This window comes from Carassius carassius, chromosome 26, assembly GCF_963082965.1.
Source record: "Carassius carassius chromosome 26, fCarCar2.1, whole genome shotgun sequence".
NCBI lineage: Eukaryota > Metazoa > Chordata > Actinopteri > Cypriniformes > Cyprinidae > Carassius > Carassius carassius.
Window position 1 is genome coordinate 836,517 of NC_081780.1, and position 17,888 is coordinate 854,404.

Sequence of the window (17,888 nt, forward strand, 5' to 3'; positions counted from 1 at the left end):
GGTTGGTGAACAGAGCCCTCTAGTGCAAAGAAATAAGCACTACAGGTTTAATATGTAGTGCACGATTCAGATTTTCTGTAAAATATTAACAAATATTTATCAGATTGCGTGACTGTATTAGTGAATGTTTATGTACCTTTATAACAGCTAAATAACATTTGTGTTTCTTCGTTTTATTTCTGTACTGACACACCTTTTCGTCCGATTCTCATGATAGACATATTTTCTAATTTCTTTTGTAGATACAGTTGTAGCCTAAGTGTGTAATTTTTCCATACTCGTTTGGGGGGGGGGGGGGGGGGGGGTAGCTCTAAAACCCTTTAATTGTGCAAAACATTTTCAGTAAACAGTACAGTAAAACCAATCCTTTATTTTTGGTTCTTGAAAAAGAAACTCGAATTTATGTGAAGACGATTTTTTATTAAAATAATAAGAAAGCAATTAAGACAGTTTCCATTTGTAAATCCTTTAATATATTTATGTAATGTTTAGCCCACCCCCTGGCTATATGTGTATTTTGAATGCTCATTCTTTCTTTATATTCTGTTTGTGTTTTATGTTTTCATGTGTATTATTGTTGCTGTAACTGTACTTTGACTGTGTTTTTTGAAGTTTAATAAAAAAAAAAAAAGGTCCTCCTCAGTTACATACGTAAAGCGTGCGTGCGTGCTCGGTGACGTGCTGAAGTTCTTCCTGTTCTCGACCCCGCACATCCGGTCGGCCGACACGCCGCTTTTGGATCTGTTACATGCGCACTGAGTCGCTTGAGCTGGGCGGATGATGATGGAGCGGTAAAGTTCACGGTAAGGATCGGTAAACTTTACCTTATCCACACATTTACACGGTCGCGGCATGTTTTATTAATTTATATGAAAGTACCGCGCGAGTCTTTTGTCTGACAGCGCGCGCGGCGGCGTCATCATCATTACATTCACAACAACCTTTTCCGCCAATTAAGCCGATAACTTACTAAACGACCCACGTGTGTCAGTTAACACTATACAGTCTCGTCGGTTTTGTATTTTGGTTGCCGTACGACCGATGTTTGTCGTTATCTCGGCGTGTTTTCCCCTCAGTCTGTCACGCCACGTTCTCTGAGGTTCGGTACACGCGTGGCGCGCTTGTCGCGAGCGCGCAACTCGGTTATTTTGATAATATTAGATCGTAGTCGCGAGTTGAGCGAATATCTCCGATAAATATAACTGTATGCTACAAATGCAATAGTGTTTTGGGTTAGTGGATCATATAAAGTCGAGTGAGCTCACTATTGGCCCAGTGTTGCATCAGAAACACTACTGTGGAACTTCCAAATAGGTGCTGTCAGGTGATTATAATAGAATGTAAACTTTCAGGAATACTGTAAAACTGCTGTGATGCGTGTCAAAACTGTGATATTACTGTGGTGCCACGTCCTTACAGCGTTATGATGCTATACCAGGATATTATGTCGCTTGTATTAGTGTAACACATAATGAAAGAAGAGGAGAAAGAGCGTGCTGATTCAGCATGTGTGTATTTGTTTGGTCACTAATCAGTTGTTCTGATGAGGTCATCAGTGCATATAGGTGTTGAATTGCATTATAATCAAACAACATATTTGTCAAAGCCCTTCGTTTTAATTCATTCTGAATATTCATATCTAAAGGTGTTAAAGCTGGATTAAATAATGCTAATTGCACTCAAATTCCAAGTAAAATTCACACATGGAATTAGTTAAGTGAAGTTAATAAACATACCTATGCAGTTTCAGTTAATGCAACAAATTGTTTTATGATTAATGTAGTTAATAAATACATTTTACATATTCAAGTGGACTGAAAACTATTAAGTTGTTAAAAAATGTAGGGATGCACCGAATATTCGGCCACCGAAGATTTTCGGCTGAAAATGGCCCGAAAGTGCATTTTCGGTTTTCGGCCGATAGACTTTTATCACCGAAACAACACGGCCGAAATGTTGTGATGACGCAAACAGAAACCGCGACCTGCACGTGCACCTGCATAGCGCAGACCACGAGCTCCCCGCGACATTCACTTCACACCAGTGAGAACATTCTCTCTCTTCTTATTCCTTTATTCGCAGCACTAAAGCGTCTCCTAACAAAGATATTAAGACGGACCACGAAGTGAAAACAAAGAAAAGTAGAGTCTGTTAGCACACGTCTCACTGAGATCTTTTCGGATCCTCTGCACTTCATCGAGAATGTGCTTGATCCGCGTTATAAAGAACATTACTTGGATGCGGAAATAAGGCAGCGTGCACAAGAAATGATCCAGGCCGTGCTGGATGCGGAGAACCCGTGTGGAGACGGAGAAGCGCCAAGCGCAGGAGACTGAGATCAGAGCACAGAAAAAAAGACTCGCCTCTCTGCACCAGATGAGAGGCATGCACCCTCGGTGTCTGATATGTTCAGTGAAATTCTGCAAGAAAGTGCCTCAAATAATAATAATACGTTGGCTATTTTGTTCTTAGGCTACTACATATGTGACATTATTTATATATATATATATATATACACACACATATACATACATAATATCAGATTGTAGCCATATTTCTGCTAGATTTCTGCTTTAATTTGATAAAAATGTTTATTTATGCCCTGGCCCTATTTAAATACACTCTCTCAGATATTTCTCAAATGTCAGGCAGATGACAAGCTCAACTGCTCAACAGCTAGATGGTTATCTGTCTGAAGTCCCCATCCCCAGAAGTGATAACAGTCTTGCCTTATACTGGAGAAGTAATGCACTTCCTAGTCCTACATTTCAAATGCACTTCACCTAAATGCACTTTGTTTTTATGAGAGAACAGTTCATTTTAAAACCTTTCTGCAGGCCAGTAGGCCTGTACATTATTATTTAATATTCACATGAGTGGGATACATTTTTAGTTTGAATTTTAATTTATACTGTGCATTGTTGCAATGTGCTTAATAAATATTTGCATAATTTGTAATTATGTATTTATTTATTTTTTTTATAATTTATGTAATTGTAATTATCTTTGAAACTTTAATATTAATTTATGCAATTGCAATGTCTTCATTTTAGTAAAGTTAGCACACGGTCATAGCAATAAATGCAATGGTACTAATAATTGGCATAATTTCTTTTGGTTTTCGGCCTTGGTTTTCTCTTTTTCGGTTTCGGCCAAGAATTTTCATTTTGGTGCATCCCTAAAAAAATGTCTTTCCAGTGTGATCTCTGCCGTTTTACCACAGCAGCATTGTTATTAATGATCGAATGTTATATTGACAGCTTAAGACCTTTTTGATCAGAATGTTCACTTGTATTAATATTTGCAAACTTGCTTGATGCTAATGCTCTTAATGACTTATTTACTAGTGTAGTCAAATGATTAATCGCATCTAAAATACATTTTTGTTTATATTTTGTATATGAATGCTGTGTATATTTATTATGGATATATAAATACGCACACATGCATGTCTATATTTCAGAACAATGTTATGTTTGTATATTAATATGTAAATATTATTAGTAGTAGTATTTTTAAAAATACATACTGTATGTTTGTAAGATGTTCAAGTCTGAATCGTGTTTATGTGGATGCCTGTGTCTCTCTCAGATGTGTGTGTCCTGTTTGGAGATTTGGGATAAACTGATCGAGGACAGCAGCTAACCCACGTATGGCCTGCGAGTCGGCGTTACCTGCCATCATGGACGAGCAGGCCCTCATGGGACTGAACCCCAACGCCGATGCCTGCTACAGGCAAAGGGTGAGCGCAAAACACCACATCAGATCTTTAATCATTCATTTACTCACAGATGTCTTCATGATTCAGATTCAGTGCTTGACGCATTTGTTTACATATTTTGCACAACTAATACTCTTGAGTGCATTGTAAATAAACACTTTGTTTTTCTTTTTTCAGGCGCTGGTATATTTTGAGCAGCTGAAAGAGTCTCAGGATGGATGGGAGGTGTGCGCTGAAGCCCTGGCTAAAGGGGTTTACAGGTGAGATGGACCGCATACTGCAGGATGCTACAGTATTTCACATAATAACATTTATTAATGCAATGCGTTCGTGTTTTTTCTCTGTCAGTGACGATCATGTAAAGTTCTTCTGCTTTCAAGTCTTGGAGCATCAGATTAAATTCAGGTATCACTGAATCGTTGTATTCATATAAACTCTGAAAAGTGCATCAACTGGTAAAATGAATGCAATGCAAGTCACTTTGGATAAAAGCATCTGCCAAAATGTTTAAACTGATATTTTTACTTTACAAGATGCAAAAAAGGTAACCTGTACAGATGAATGGTTCACAAAAATGCATTAAGAAAACATATAAGGTGCATTTTAATTTCAAGCTGACATTAAACCTAGAAAACAAAGAGATGGATGTGTATTTAAAGGGAGACTGTGTCAGTCACATACTAAACATTAGTGAATTAATTGTAGAATTAACCACATTAGCTCTTAAATGGATAGCTGGGTTTGTTTTCTTCAAAGCATCCCTATAATGTCAACATAGTGATCTTGTTTTTAACCTGAAAGCAGGTGAGAATTTGTTTTCTGCTGTCATTCACTGTCTGTTATGCTGCTTGATAAGCAAGGAAAAGAAGCTTTGAAAACTGAGGTGGATAGAGTTTCAATGCCGTTTTTAAAATTGTATAAATGCTGTGTTTTGCGCAGACACGGGTCGCTCACCGCAGCTCAACAGCAGCTGATCCGAGAGACACTGATGAAATGGTTACAGGCTCAGGTTAGTGTTGTGTACCGTTTTATTGATATTCAAGTGAGTGATGAAAAAATAAAAATCCAGCTGAATCATTTGAAGTATGTTTTTCCTTCATGTATTTGTTTAGTTGATGAACGCGCATCCAGAAAAGCCCTTCATCAGGAATAAGGTGGCGCAGGTTTTATCCCTGATGTTTGTGACGGAGTATCTGACGTTATGGCCCAAGTTCTTCTTCGACATCCTCAACCTGGTGGGATTGAATCCGAACGGCGTGGACATTTACCTGCGCATGCTGATGGCTATCGATGCGGATGTGGTTGATCGGGACATCCTGCACAGTCCTGAGGTAAAACCGGCCCCAACTCGAGGAGAAATCTGTTTTCTGCTCCCGTATTTGCCATTGAAACGACTCTCTCTGTCCTGCTTCAGGAGATACGCAGAAACACTCTGATTAAGGACAGCATGCGCGGGCAGTGCATCCCGGCGCTGGTCGAGTCCTGGTTTCAAATCCTTCAGACGTTCCAGCACACCCACAGCGAGCTGACCTGCCAGTGTCTGGAGGTGGTGGGTGCATACGTGTCCTGGATCGACCTCAACCTCATCGCCAACGACAGGTCAGAGCAGCTCTGATGAAGGTCATACATGTGTGTCCCTGCAGTCATAAGTAGCACAGGATTATTTGTAGCTTGCGCCAGCAATACACTGTCTGTTTATGTGACGACTGTGTGTGTTTGTGTAGGTTTGTGAATCTGTTGCTCAGTCACATGTCCATCGAGGAGCTTCGCGAGGAGGCGTGCGATTGTCTGTTTGAGATCGTCAATAAGGGCATGGATCCTGTTGATAAAACCAAGCTGGTGGAGTCTCTGTGTCAGGTGCTGCAGTCCGCAGGGTTCTTCAACATCCAGCAGGTGTGTGAATGCACAAGTGTTCATCACCCCTTTCATATTCTGTTGATGCATTTAAAATGTTTTTTTAACCAAGTAAATCCAATTTAGTGTGAAAGTGAAGTGACATTCAGCCAAGTATGGTGACCCATACTCAGAATTTGTGCTCTGCATTTAAGCCATCCGAAATGCACACACACAGAGCAGTGAACACACACACACACACACTGTGAACACACACACACACACACACACTGTGAACACACACCCGGAGCAGTGGGCAGCCATTTATGCTGCGGCGCCCGGGGAGCAGTTGGGGGTTCGATGCCTTGCTCAAGGGCACCTAAGTCGTGGTATTGAGGGTGGAGAGAGAACTGTACATGCACTCCCCCCACCCACAATTCCTGCCGGCCCGGGACTCAAACTCACAACCTTTCGATTGGGAGTCCGACTCTCTAACCATTAGGCCACGACTTCCCCTGTCTTAGGATGTCCCACATCAGTCTTAGGGTTTTTGAATAACTAAATCTGACTCTCGCCATGAAAATAGACAGAGAAACTGGCATGGCTTTAAAAAGAAAAAAAGTTATAATTTTGGATTTAAATATTATCAATATTTAAAAAGGGCGCATCGAGCAAAATATTACTAATGCACGTTCCTTCAAAGCAGTAAAATAACACCAATATCTTTGAGCGTTGGTTTCCGTTTAGTTGTGGCCTAAATTAAGTAACTACTTTTGGCTTGTGGTTTATAGAGCTATAGCTTCTTATTTTTAATTCTTGCTCTTTTTAAAATAATAATATGGGTTTATTGTAAACGAAATAAGAAATATATTGTACTTACATTATTATGCTGTAAAATAAATAATAAATATTATATAAGATGATAATTTTGTATTACAGCTATAAAATCACTATACAAATAAAACTACACCAATTTTTTTTTTTACATTTAAAAAAAATCATTTATATTTTTTTCAAATGTTAAACCATCAAGCTTTTATTTTTTACCGGTTGCCGGGAATATAGTTGCTCATACGTTTTAAATTACAATCACACTTACTAAAGCCACATAGTGATGATCAATTTAGCTGTATCAAGTTGCATGTTAATCAGTCTTATTTCTCATCCGTCGCGTCCATCAGGAGGAGGATGTGGATTTTCTGGCTAAGTTCTCTCGGTTGGTGAACGGGATGGGTCAGTCTCTGGTGCTGAGCTGGACTAAACTCAGTAAGATGGGCGATGTGAAGGTTTCGGCAGAAGCGTTGCGTGCCGTGGAGGCTAAGGTTCCTCTGATGCTGCAGTTGCTGATTCATGAAGATGATGATATTTCAGCCAACATCGTTGCCTTCTGTTATGACTACCTGCATGTTCTCAAACAGGTACACATGCTAAACTCTCTTTTTGAGATTGATGGATGATCTACCCGTGATGCTCATCTTCAACTTGCTGTGTTTGTGTTTTTCAGCTTCCAGCTCTCAATGAGCAGCAGAAAACAAACGTGGAGGTACGGCAGCATCACAGGCTCATATCTCAGCTGCATGAGTGTACATTAATGCTGTGGTTTATGATTGCTGTTGTCTTGCTAACAGGCCATCATGCTGGCTGTGATGAACAAACTCAAGTACGATGACGAGTATAACTTTGAAAGCGAGGTCAGTGTGGAAAGCGTGGTGTTTTTTTGTTTGTTTTTTGGTGCTTTGGCTGTATGAATGCACAGTGTTCGTTTGAACCAACAAAGTTTAACCGTGTAAAAAAATAATATATATATATTTTTTTTTTTGCAAAAATGTTGTTGTTGTTATTATTACTGCAATTATTATGTTAGAGCTAAAATGATTTATAAACAATTAAAATTCTTACTAAATAACAAAATAAGAAATGTTACAATTGTAACGTTTCACTGTAAAAAAGGAACTATTTAAGAAAAATTATAAAAAATATTATATTGTTTAATTATTGTTTTTATATATTTATGGCCATCTTAAAATCTTTTATTTTGATGGAAGAAATGAGCACAACTGAACTAAACGTTTATGTGACCACAGCATTTTATTAGTTTCCTGATGTAAACATGTTTTTACTCAGAAATTACTTGCATTGCATAAACTTATCTTTTCAATGGGTTATCCTGCCAAAATATCACAATCTTTATCAAACTGAAAGATTGCTAATAATAATAATTATTATTATTATATTTTTTTATAGTTATAACATGCAATTCTTTTATTTATTATTGTTATTTAGACTATTTTAAATTGTTACTTTTGAATTTGCCATGAATATAGCCTTTAATGTTGATATGGAAAATCATAAAATGCTTTTAATTATTTAGTGAAATAAATCGCTTGACACAAACTGCATGAAGGCCTTATAAAGTCTCTTTTTTTTGTTAATTTGAACTTCTCTTTTAAAGTATAAGAAGATGACTGTGTTCCCAAATTCATGTTAAAGTGGCTTCTGACCCTCACAAACCATCTGTTTAAATTTACAGTCGCACTAACCCATATTGTGATTCATGTTTTATTATGATAAATTGTTCAGACTTGATCTAAAACAGTGTTCGTTTCTCTCAGGGCGAGGACGAGGCCATGTTTGTGGAATACAGGAAGCAGTTAAAGATGTTGCTGGATCGACTCGCTCAAGTCTCTCCTGAGCTCCTGCTGGACGCCGTGCACAGAGTCTTCAACACCACCATGCAGTAAGACACAAACCTGCAAAGCATGCTGGGAAATATCACAGAAAACAGGGTTTGATGCTCTTTGGTTAGACTCCACAAACCTGCAAAACTGGTTGTTCATATGTCTTCAAGGTTATGATATCACAAACCTGAACTAGTGCGATGCATATTTAACAAATCATAAACTTAAAAGCCCATCCAAAAACATGATTTATCGGTGTGTGCGTAGGAACTGGCAGACGGTGCCCTTCATGGAGGTGGAGGTGGCCATCAGACTGCTGTATATGCTGGGTGAAGCTCTTCCTGCATCGCACGGAGCGCATTTCTCCGGAGACGTCACGAAAACCAGCACGCTGCAGTCCATGATGAGAACGGTGAGACCGAGATCCATCAGCTTTCACATCAGCCTGTGCACCGAATAACAGGATGTTGTGAATGTGTTTGTGCAGCTGATCTCGAGCGGCGTGAGCGAGTATCAGCACTCCTCGGTGACTCTGGAGTTCTTCGAGACCGCCGTCCGTTACGATAAGTTCTTCCTGGTCGAGCCGCAGCACATTCCCAGTGTTTTGGTGAGTGTTTGAAGCGTGTATATTACCTTGCAGTCTGGTTTTGTGTCACTCGTAGTTTGGAGATGTGAGAATGATGCAGTCAGACCCATAAAAGCTGTGTATTTGTTCGGTTTAGATGGCGTTTTTAGACCATCGTGGTCTGAGGCACAGCAGTCCGAAGGTGCGCAGTCGAGTGGCTTATCTGTTCTCACGCTTCATCAAAACCCTGCAGTGAGTTACTCTACAGCTGTACACACACACACACACACATACATTTATATTAGCTTTTAGCAATTTCTCTATTTTTTTTATATGCCCCTTGTTCATTGTTTTTATACAGAGCTGTCAGTCAGTTAAACATTTACAGAAAATGTCACATTTTTTCGTAATAAATCACAACTGAGATTGAAATTAGATTAGTATTAGATCTCAGAGGTTTACAGTGCAATTGAAACCTTCACTTTTAACGTTATCAACTTTTTTTATTCATTTATTAACAATTAACAACATTAAAAACCTTTAAATTTTTATCAAGTTTGCATAAAAAAAATTACATATTAAACTGTTATAAGTTAGATAGCAGATATTTTACTGTTTTTCTTAATTTTTTTATAATTGATTTTAATGTACTGCAATTGTTAATAAATGAATACAAATAATCTGATTACTAGCCTGCTTAGGTCTATTAAATTAAAAAAAAATTGTGTATATATATATATATATATATATATATATATATATATATACATACTATAAACTCTTTTATAACTTTTTTTTGTCTAATAAACCTGGCATTATGCATTACAAATATTGTTTAAAAGATGTTTTTACAGTGCATTCAGTGTATGCATTTGATCAGTTGATGCACTGATAATAATGCATTTTTGTTGCTTATTTCCACAGTAAACACATGAATGCATTCATCGAGGACATACTCAGCAGAATACAGGACCTGTTAGAGCTCGCTCCACCGGTAACAGCTCATAAAACTCATATAAAGCAGCATGTAAATCAGCCCTAAACAGCCACGTGATCTCTCATCTCTCTTCGTGTGTCCAGGAGAACGGCTTCCCGGCGCTGCTGAGCAGTGATGATCAGCTGTTCATGTTTGAGACGGTCGGTGTGCTGATCGTGAACGGAGAGAGTCCGGCCGAACGCAAGCAGGCTCTGATGCACAGTCTCCTGACGCCGCTGATGGAGGCGTTTCGCATGCTGCTCGCAAAACTGCTGCAGGAGGCCAATGAAGAGAGACAGGCGGCTCTGGCTGATTGTCTGAGTCACGCTGTGGGATTCGCCAGGTAAACACGCAACACTGACAACGTGAAGATTGAGTATATCTTGTGTTGAGCGGACCTGAATCTATCTTTTCAGGGCTCTAGACTAACTTTCTGCACTGGTTGCACTAGTGCGCCTAACTTTTTTTTCTTAAGTGCACCAGCACAAAAGTTAGGAGCACCCAAATTTTCAACCGCATCACATTTAACTAATCTTTCCAAAATCTAACTAACTAACAATCCGGTCAACATAAAGTTCTTAATTTGAAGCACAATTCTACAAGAAAGGTAACTTACTGAAAAAGTGTTGGTGCTCAAAGTGCTTCACTGAGCTGAAAATAAAACCTAAAACATCTCAAATAAATGAAATAAAAGGAAAATCTAGATTTAGTGTTTTAAGGGCTTCAAACTGCACATCTCATGGCTTAATGTGTTAAATATGTTTTAGTTGATTTATTTTATTTTAAGTAATGACGAAGCGTCCAGCGGCAGACAGTGAGCCTATGTTTGATCAATTTAGCCTTCTCAAATCATCACGACTTGCCTAAAATAAAATCTATAGATATAAAACTCAGCGAATGCATGCCTCACAGACATGATAAATATATCTATAGAAAGCTTTAAATGACTACTTAACGAAATGAAACAAATCGAAAACAAAAACTTAGGAGATGGCAAGACAGGCAACTTCATCCTTGTAACACTGACTCGGAAAACACTAGTTTATTAGTAAATAATTCTAATATCTCCTCACTATTTTCCCCGGACACATTTATGGTAATTTCTTGCACCGGTGCAACCTCCTTTTTTTTTTTTTTAGTTGCACCATTGAGAAATTTGTTCGCACTCTAGAGCCTGCTTTTAAAGTGACAAACCACCAAAGGTTAATAGGCTAAATAAATTAACCTAGTTAATTAATAATAGTGCTTTACGACAGTTGTTTGCATTAGAAATTTTATATTTAAGTATGCAAATAAGACCCCAATTAATGTACAGTTAAAAATACAGAATACATACAGAAATAGGAACATTGGATAAATCCAGGTTTAAAATTGAATTAAGTTAACATTTAGTGTTTTCTTGCAGAGGAGGTTTTGTATTTATTTTTTTTTATCACCAAAATCTGTCAACAGCCAGAAAGAAAATAAAGTTGAATCAAATGAATGATGTGGCGTCGGATAGAGGTCCCCAAGGTCTAATTTTGGTGGATTTTTCACCTCTTTTTAAGTGAGTTATGGCCGGTCAAATTTTGGGACTTTTTGCATTTGGCCCCCGGGGGTCTATCGACTTGGGGAGGTGGCTTCAGAGAGGGCCAGTCGAGGGCTATCAAGTGTCCGAGTTTCAAGTCTCTAGGTCTCTTCCTTCAATTTGACTAGCAAAAATATGGGGGGCCCCCCGGGGTTTTATGGATGGAGGGCCAGCGGTGATCGGTAGGGCTTCTGTAGGTCTTACTCTGACCCGAGTTTGGTGAAGTTTGCCCCCGTTTTGGGGGAGTTACAGCTTGGCAAATTTTGTGACATTTTGGTGAACATGCACCACGTGTGGTGACATTAACCAAAATCCAACATTTTTTCTAACATTTCTAATTCTGCAGTATTATGTGATAACTTACATGAATGGACTCTTCTGAGTGTGCTGAGTACAATAGATGTTTCCTTTAACAATATTGCACACATTTTAATCTAATGAAATAGAATTGCTTTTTAATAAACTGTAAATGGACACATATGCCATCAAATAAATTGCAGGCGGACATGCACCATATGTGGGGAAATTAACCAAAATCCAAAAAATTTTCTATGCATATTTCTACAGTATTATGGGATAAAACTTACAAAAATGGATTCCTCGGAGGGTGCTGGGTACAGCTGATGAGACTTCATCCACAATATTGCTAAAATGTATCTGTCCATGGAACCACTAGGAAGGGCGCACTGAATAAAGGGCAACTGGGAGTTTTTCTCATAAAAAAATGTCCATTTACAATTTATTCAGCGGGACGTCCGTAGTGCTCCCGTGGACATTAATGTTTATGCATATTCTACAGTATTATGTGAAAAAACTTACATGAATGGACTCTGCTGAGCGTGCTGAGTACAGTAGAGGTGTTTCCATTAACAATATTTCACACATTTGAAATAAATAAAAACGACAAAAAAGTATCTAAATGATAGTAAAACAACACGTGTTTTACTCTCATTGAGATACTATTTTTTTTTTGTATTTTCTGCTTTCATGTTAATTGTGGTTTAAAGTTTTAATCTTGTTGTGCTTTTGTCTTTTTTTTTTATATAAATGTTTTTTTCCAGTTTTAGGTAATAGTTATTTTAATAAAATCGAGTTAAACTTAATGAAACTGAGAAATTTTGCTTTGGAAATCAGCTGAAAAAAAAAATGTTGTTTGTTTTACTTCACTGGCCTGAAAAAAAAAATGGTGTCTTGCCTGTTATTTGCTCTCAGACTCACGAGTCATGACATGAAGTACTTCTAATTATTGCATGGTGATGTGTTCCTCGTCCTCAGTCGCACCAGTAAGGTGTTCAGTAACAAGCAGACGGTGAAGCAGTGCGGCTGCTCTGAAGTGTATCTGGACTGTCTCCAGACCTTCCTGCCGGCGCTCAGCTGTCCCGTCCAGCGAGGACCCCTGCGCAGCGCCGTGCGCTCCTTCCTCCACCGCATGATCATCTGTCTGGAGGAGGAGGTGCTGCCCTTCATCCCAGCCGCCTCGCAGCACATGCTGAAGGACTGCGAGCCCAGAGACCTGCAGGAGTTCATCCCGCTCATCAGTCAGATCACCGCCAAGTTCAAGGTACAGGGCTGCCCGATTAATCAGAATAAACCAGTTTACAGTAAACGCTGCACCGCACAAACCCAGTCTGTACATCTGATCCTAAACCTGCATTTAGAAATGCAAACGCTTTAATGCTTAGTGCGTATCAACAAAAGGGAAGTTTAAGGCCTCCCTGTGGCTTTCCGTCAAGAGTAAGAAGAAATAAAGAGAACCATGAATATTATGGTTGGTGTTGTAATTTACAGTTTTTACAGTAAACTTTTTATTCTACAGTGGACTTGGATTTTACAGTGAAATATTCAAATAGCAACGATTCTGATTTTAATTTTAATACATAATTTTATAATTGAATTATTACTTAATTTTAACTATAAATAAAACATTGATTGTACAGTGAAATATTCAAATAGTATTTGTTTTGTCCAAATTATATAAAATATAACATTAGTTTTTAACTGTCATATTTTTTATTAAGAATAATTGTTATATTATGTCTATATTGATTTATAATCACAATTTTGTAGCTCCACAAACAAGCGTAGCAAACCTGTATTTTTTCCCCGCAATTTTTATTAGAAAAATCTCACTTTTTTTTTTTTTTTTTTTTTTTTTTTTTTGCTGTCGTACTTTCACGGTCATTTAGCTGTTAGTGCTACAAGATGGTTTGCAATTTGTACATTTAACAGTGGTTTCTGAAATAAATCCATATGACTATTAAATCAAATAATTAAATAATAAATAATTAAATCAAAATGTATTTTACAAGAAGTGAGATTTCATGGCAGTTGTTTAGTGATTCTTTAGTGATTGTCAAATATGCACTTTCTGATTATGCAGAATGCAGGTTATAAGCATTGCAATATTCTTAGCACCATATTACATAGCCTCAAGTACCTTTGCAAAAATAAAACGCATGCAGGCGAGAAACCATTAAGCTTAACATAGGACAATGCACACTGAGCTCATTTCAGGGAGTGGTGCCTCCACAAATTATGCTTTTAGAGACCTAAGGCCTTCAAATATTGCATGCTTCCCTAATGAAAGACAAAATCTAAACACTTTTTACAGTACCAGTTTTTTTTTATAGACTCCTGAACAAATTTAGTCATCTGCCCATTTTGTTGCATGGTTTCTGTGCCATCACAAAGTGTGTGTTAAATTTGACTACGCCTTGATACGACAAGAAAAAGCTAATTTTGAGCAAGTAGATCTGTTAATTAATCTGCATTCATGCTCTCATTTGAGGCATAGTGATGCACAAAGGAAATAAGTTCTATAAAACTAGAAATTGTAATGCATGAGCATGCAAAAAAAAAAAAGTCTTTTGTGTGCATGTAAAAGTCTGTTTTTTTAGGGACTTGCAGGTTGTCACTATGAGAAAAATCAATGAAAAAAACCCTGAGAAAATAAAAATGTTTATGGATGACTGTGCTGTATACCAAATATAAAGCTGAAATAATGCTCTATGAACCATTTATGTAAAATAGGGTCTGAAAATCCACTAAGAGGTTTGGGTAAATTTGTGTAATTAATTCCTGCGGACTCTCCGTCTCTCCCAGAACCAGGTGTCTCCTTTCCTCCAGGAGGTCTTCATGCCGCTCGTGATGGCCATATTTGAGGTGTTGTCTCGTCCAGCGGAGGAGAACGATCAGACGGCTGCGTTAGAGAAGCAGATGTTGAGAAGAAGCTACTTCAGTTTCATTCAGACCGTGGCCAGCAGCGGCATGAACGAGATCATGGCCAGTCAGGGTGAGCGCAGTCCTGACCAGGAACAAAACACACCTTTCTGTCTGAAAATATGAACTTGACTGTATGTTGCTGTTCGGCAGGAGCGGAGAATATCGAGCGTGTGCTGTTCACCATCATCCAGGGAGCGGTGGATTTCCCAGATCCCGTCGCCCAGAAAACCTGCTTCATTATCCTGTCCAGACTGGTGGAGCTGTGGGGTACGAAAACACTTTCAGACGCATCTAGACCTTTAATACGGGTTATTATCATTAACTAGAACTTCAAAGTATTTTTGTTAATTGGAGAAAATACAATATTAGGCTACAAACTAGAAAACAACTACCTGAAATGATTTATTATTAACTGGAAATGGTAATTAAAACTTAAGAATTAAATTAACATTAAAATGGACTAAAAACAAAAAAGGTTCAAAATGTAATGAAACTAAAGTAGTACATAAGTAATACTAAAATATAACTTTTTACATGATATGCTTCTGGGCTTTTAATAAGTGTGGTTATTATTTAAACTATTAAAATATTTGTTAACTGAAATAATATAAATATTAGGTTAAAAGTTTAAATGTACTGGCAAGGAAATTTAGTAAAATTACTAACTGGACATCAAAATGTAATAAAAGTAAATAAATAATAATACAAAAATAAAAGCACAAAATTATATATATACATAAAAAAAGTAAATGGTTAAGCGAATTGAAAGTATTAATAAAAATGATAATATATAACACTAAATTTACACTGCTTTTAGCTTGTTATTCTTCAGGTAGCATCAAGACTTTTAAAACCATAAAACTATTAAAATAATTGTTGCAAAATGTAAAGTCAAATAAAATTTGGCGTAAGGCTTTAATAAAAATAATTAAACCTAAAAAAAATCTTTTAAAGAGAAAACTTACAGAACTGATAAAAGTACATAAAATTTTTAATACAAATTAAAATGAAAAAATTGAATTCAAAAAATTAATAACAATAATGGTATCTAATAATACTTCAATAACACTGCTTTTAACTTGCTCTGTTTCTCAGGTGGAAAAGACGGTTTGGTGGGATTCCCAGATTTCATCTATAAGCATATCATCCCAGCATGCCTCATGGCCCCTCTGAAACCGACCTTTGACCTTTCAGATGCGCAGACTGTTCTGGTACGTCAGTCAAGGCTTTCATAAACCACTTTCATGAAATCTCTGAGGGTGATTTGTAATGGTTTGCTGTTGTTTCAGACGCTGTCCGAGTGCACGCTGACTCTGCACATGATTCATCTCAAAAGAGTGAGTCTGAAATCACCTCAGCCGATCGTCTTAGTTAAACGGGACGTGAGTTAAGAGTTAATGGATCTGACTTGGGCTGTTTTACTGCTGTTCACACAGGGGCAGGAGTGTATTCAGTTTCTTCAGGAGTATCTGCCGTCACTGCAGGTCTCACCTGAGATCACACGGGTAACTGACACACACCTGCTTCCATCAGGAGCAGTTTCATTTCATCCAAACTGTGGTCAGATACACACACCATACAATGCTCTTCACTAAAACATGCCAAAATAGACATTCAGTTTAACTTCAGGAAATTGAAAAGGATCAGTATTGTAAAGTAGAAGACTTTTCATTAAAAAAAAAAAAAAATTTAATTGGTTTAAAAAAAAGGAATTCAATTTTAATTTGGTTAAAATGAAAGGAATTTAATTATGTCTTAATTTGATAACCACTTTTTTGATAAATGTTCAAAAAGGTATTTAAAAAAAATTTAATAGGGTATTAGTGTAAAAATATGAATAAATTATTAAAGTTTTAAGACTTATACATGCTTTTTGGTTAATAATATTTCGTGAAATATCGTGAACTTTATTTTTAACAAAATATTTTTGATTACACATTTAATTTATCCAATAAAATGTAATCAAGGAAAATGGAAAAGGAAAAAAATAATTAGTTTAACGTGATTTCATGCAGGCCTAATAATGTTAGTTTTAAATGTTTAAATTTTTTGGGCTAAGAAAGTTTAATTTATGCATTAAATTGGAAAAATAAAATGAGCGGGGCGAAAAAGCTAAATTTAGGAAAAACAGAAATTTCATAACGCCTTAAATATAGGACTTTTTTGCACCTACTGTAATCCTTAAAAAGGTTACAACACAATGGCATCTCAGATTTAAATGTTAAACAATAGTTGTATCTATTTTCAGTGTATTAATTTTTTTTTCATCTTGCTTGATCTGTGGCCCAGTATCTATTTGAGCACACTGCATCTTCTAAAAGGAAGTGCAGACTGATCTAGACTGCAGTATCGTAGATGATGAGTCAGTATTGAGCTGTTTTTCTCCTCAGGAACTCTGTCAAGTGCTTCAGCAGCCGGATGTTAAGGTTCTGAAAAACTACATGAAGGTATATCAGGAGCCCTTGCTTTGTCTACATATACCATTGAGTGTTAGGTTTTATGTGGCCGTTTTAACACACTTCTGTTGTGTGTGTGCAGGTGTTCTTCCAGCAGGCCAAACTTTAAAACTGGAATTGTCAAGCAGAGCCACTTACAGACCACCATTACGACAGAGCTTAGCATAGGAGCTACTTTTGCACTTAAAGAAGCGTAACCACACCCATCCTGTCTGCAGGACACTGACCCCCAGCAGGAGTCACGTGGGGATTGGCTGTCATATGACGTGACCCCGCCCCCACACCGAGGTTTGCCCAATCAGAGTTGTGCTCTCCCCAGACTGGAGGCGACGTCTGCGATTGGACGAGACGCCATACTGTAGGTGGGGTTTGTGTGGGTGGGCGGGGCTTCAGTCCTGGACAGAATTTCAAGGGAAAATGTTTCCATTTGGAATGCAACAATTGTTTAGAATTATAACTTACATGTTACAGAAAATTCTAGAATGAAATTTAATGAATTGTTTATTTTTTTTGTGTGTGTGCTAGAAATCTGGATTTTTCTCAAATTTCAGCGTAAGAAGGGCCGGTTTAAGAATATTTAATGGCTAATTTTTCTTTTTTCCTTTTTTAAAACTTGCATAAATGAAGCATATGTTTTAGTTTGATGTGATGAGGTTAACAAACTGAAGTGCTCTTGATGTGGGCTCAACCTGGCAAAATTGTTTGCTTTCTGGATCGGAAATATCTTTTTTTTTTTTTTTTTTACTTTAATTGTTCATGAACTGCTAAATCATCAGAAGTCCCGTCTGATTTTCCATATCATGTGGCATTCCCATCAAAGCTGTACTGTAACAAGCATGGTTTTCCAACACTAAACGTTTATCCGCTCCA

General features: G+C 37.4%; 1 protein-coding gene across 1 annotated transcript; it reads left to right on the top strand.

Annotated features, from left to right (window-relative positions):
* Positions 1-668: 668 nt before the first annotated feature.
* LOC132105445 (exportin-T-like) lies at positions 669-17,888 on the top strand. The gene is made up of 25 exons (XM_059510553.1): positions 669-803; positions 3,592-3,742; positions 3,899-3,981; positions 4,070-4,126; positions 4,661-4,730; positions 4,834-5,052; positions 5,136-5,320; positions 5,446-5,614; positions 6,736-6,972; positions 7,059-7,097; positions 7,183-7,245; positions 8,167-8,291; positions 8,500-8,644; positions 8,720-8,839; positions 8,955-9,049; positions 9,722-9,791; positions 9,878-10,116; positions 12,616-12,901; positions 14,443-14,632; positions 14,713-14,829; positions 15,658-15,773; positions 15,852-15,899; positions 15,999-16,067; positions 16,953-17,009; positions 17,101-17,888. Exons 2-25 carry the CDS (start codon positions 3,653-3,655, stop codon positions 17,125-17,127), a joined length of 2,916 nt encoding a protein of 971 aa, XP_059366536.1. The 5' UTR covers positions 669-803; positions 3,592-3,652; the 3' UTR covers positions 17,128-17,888.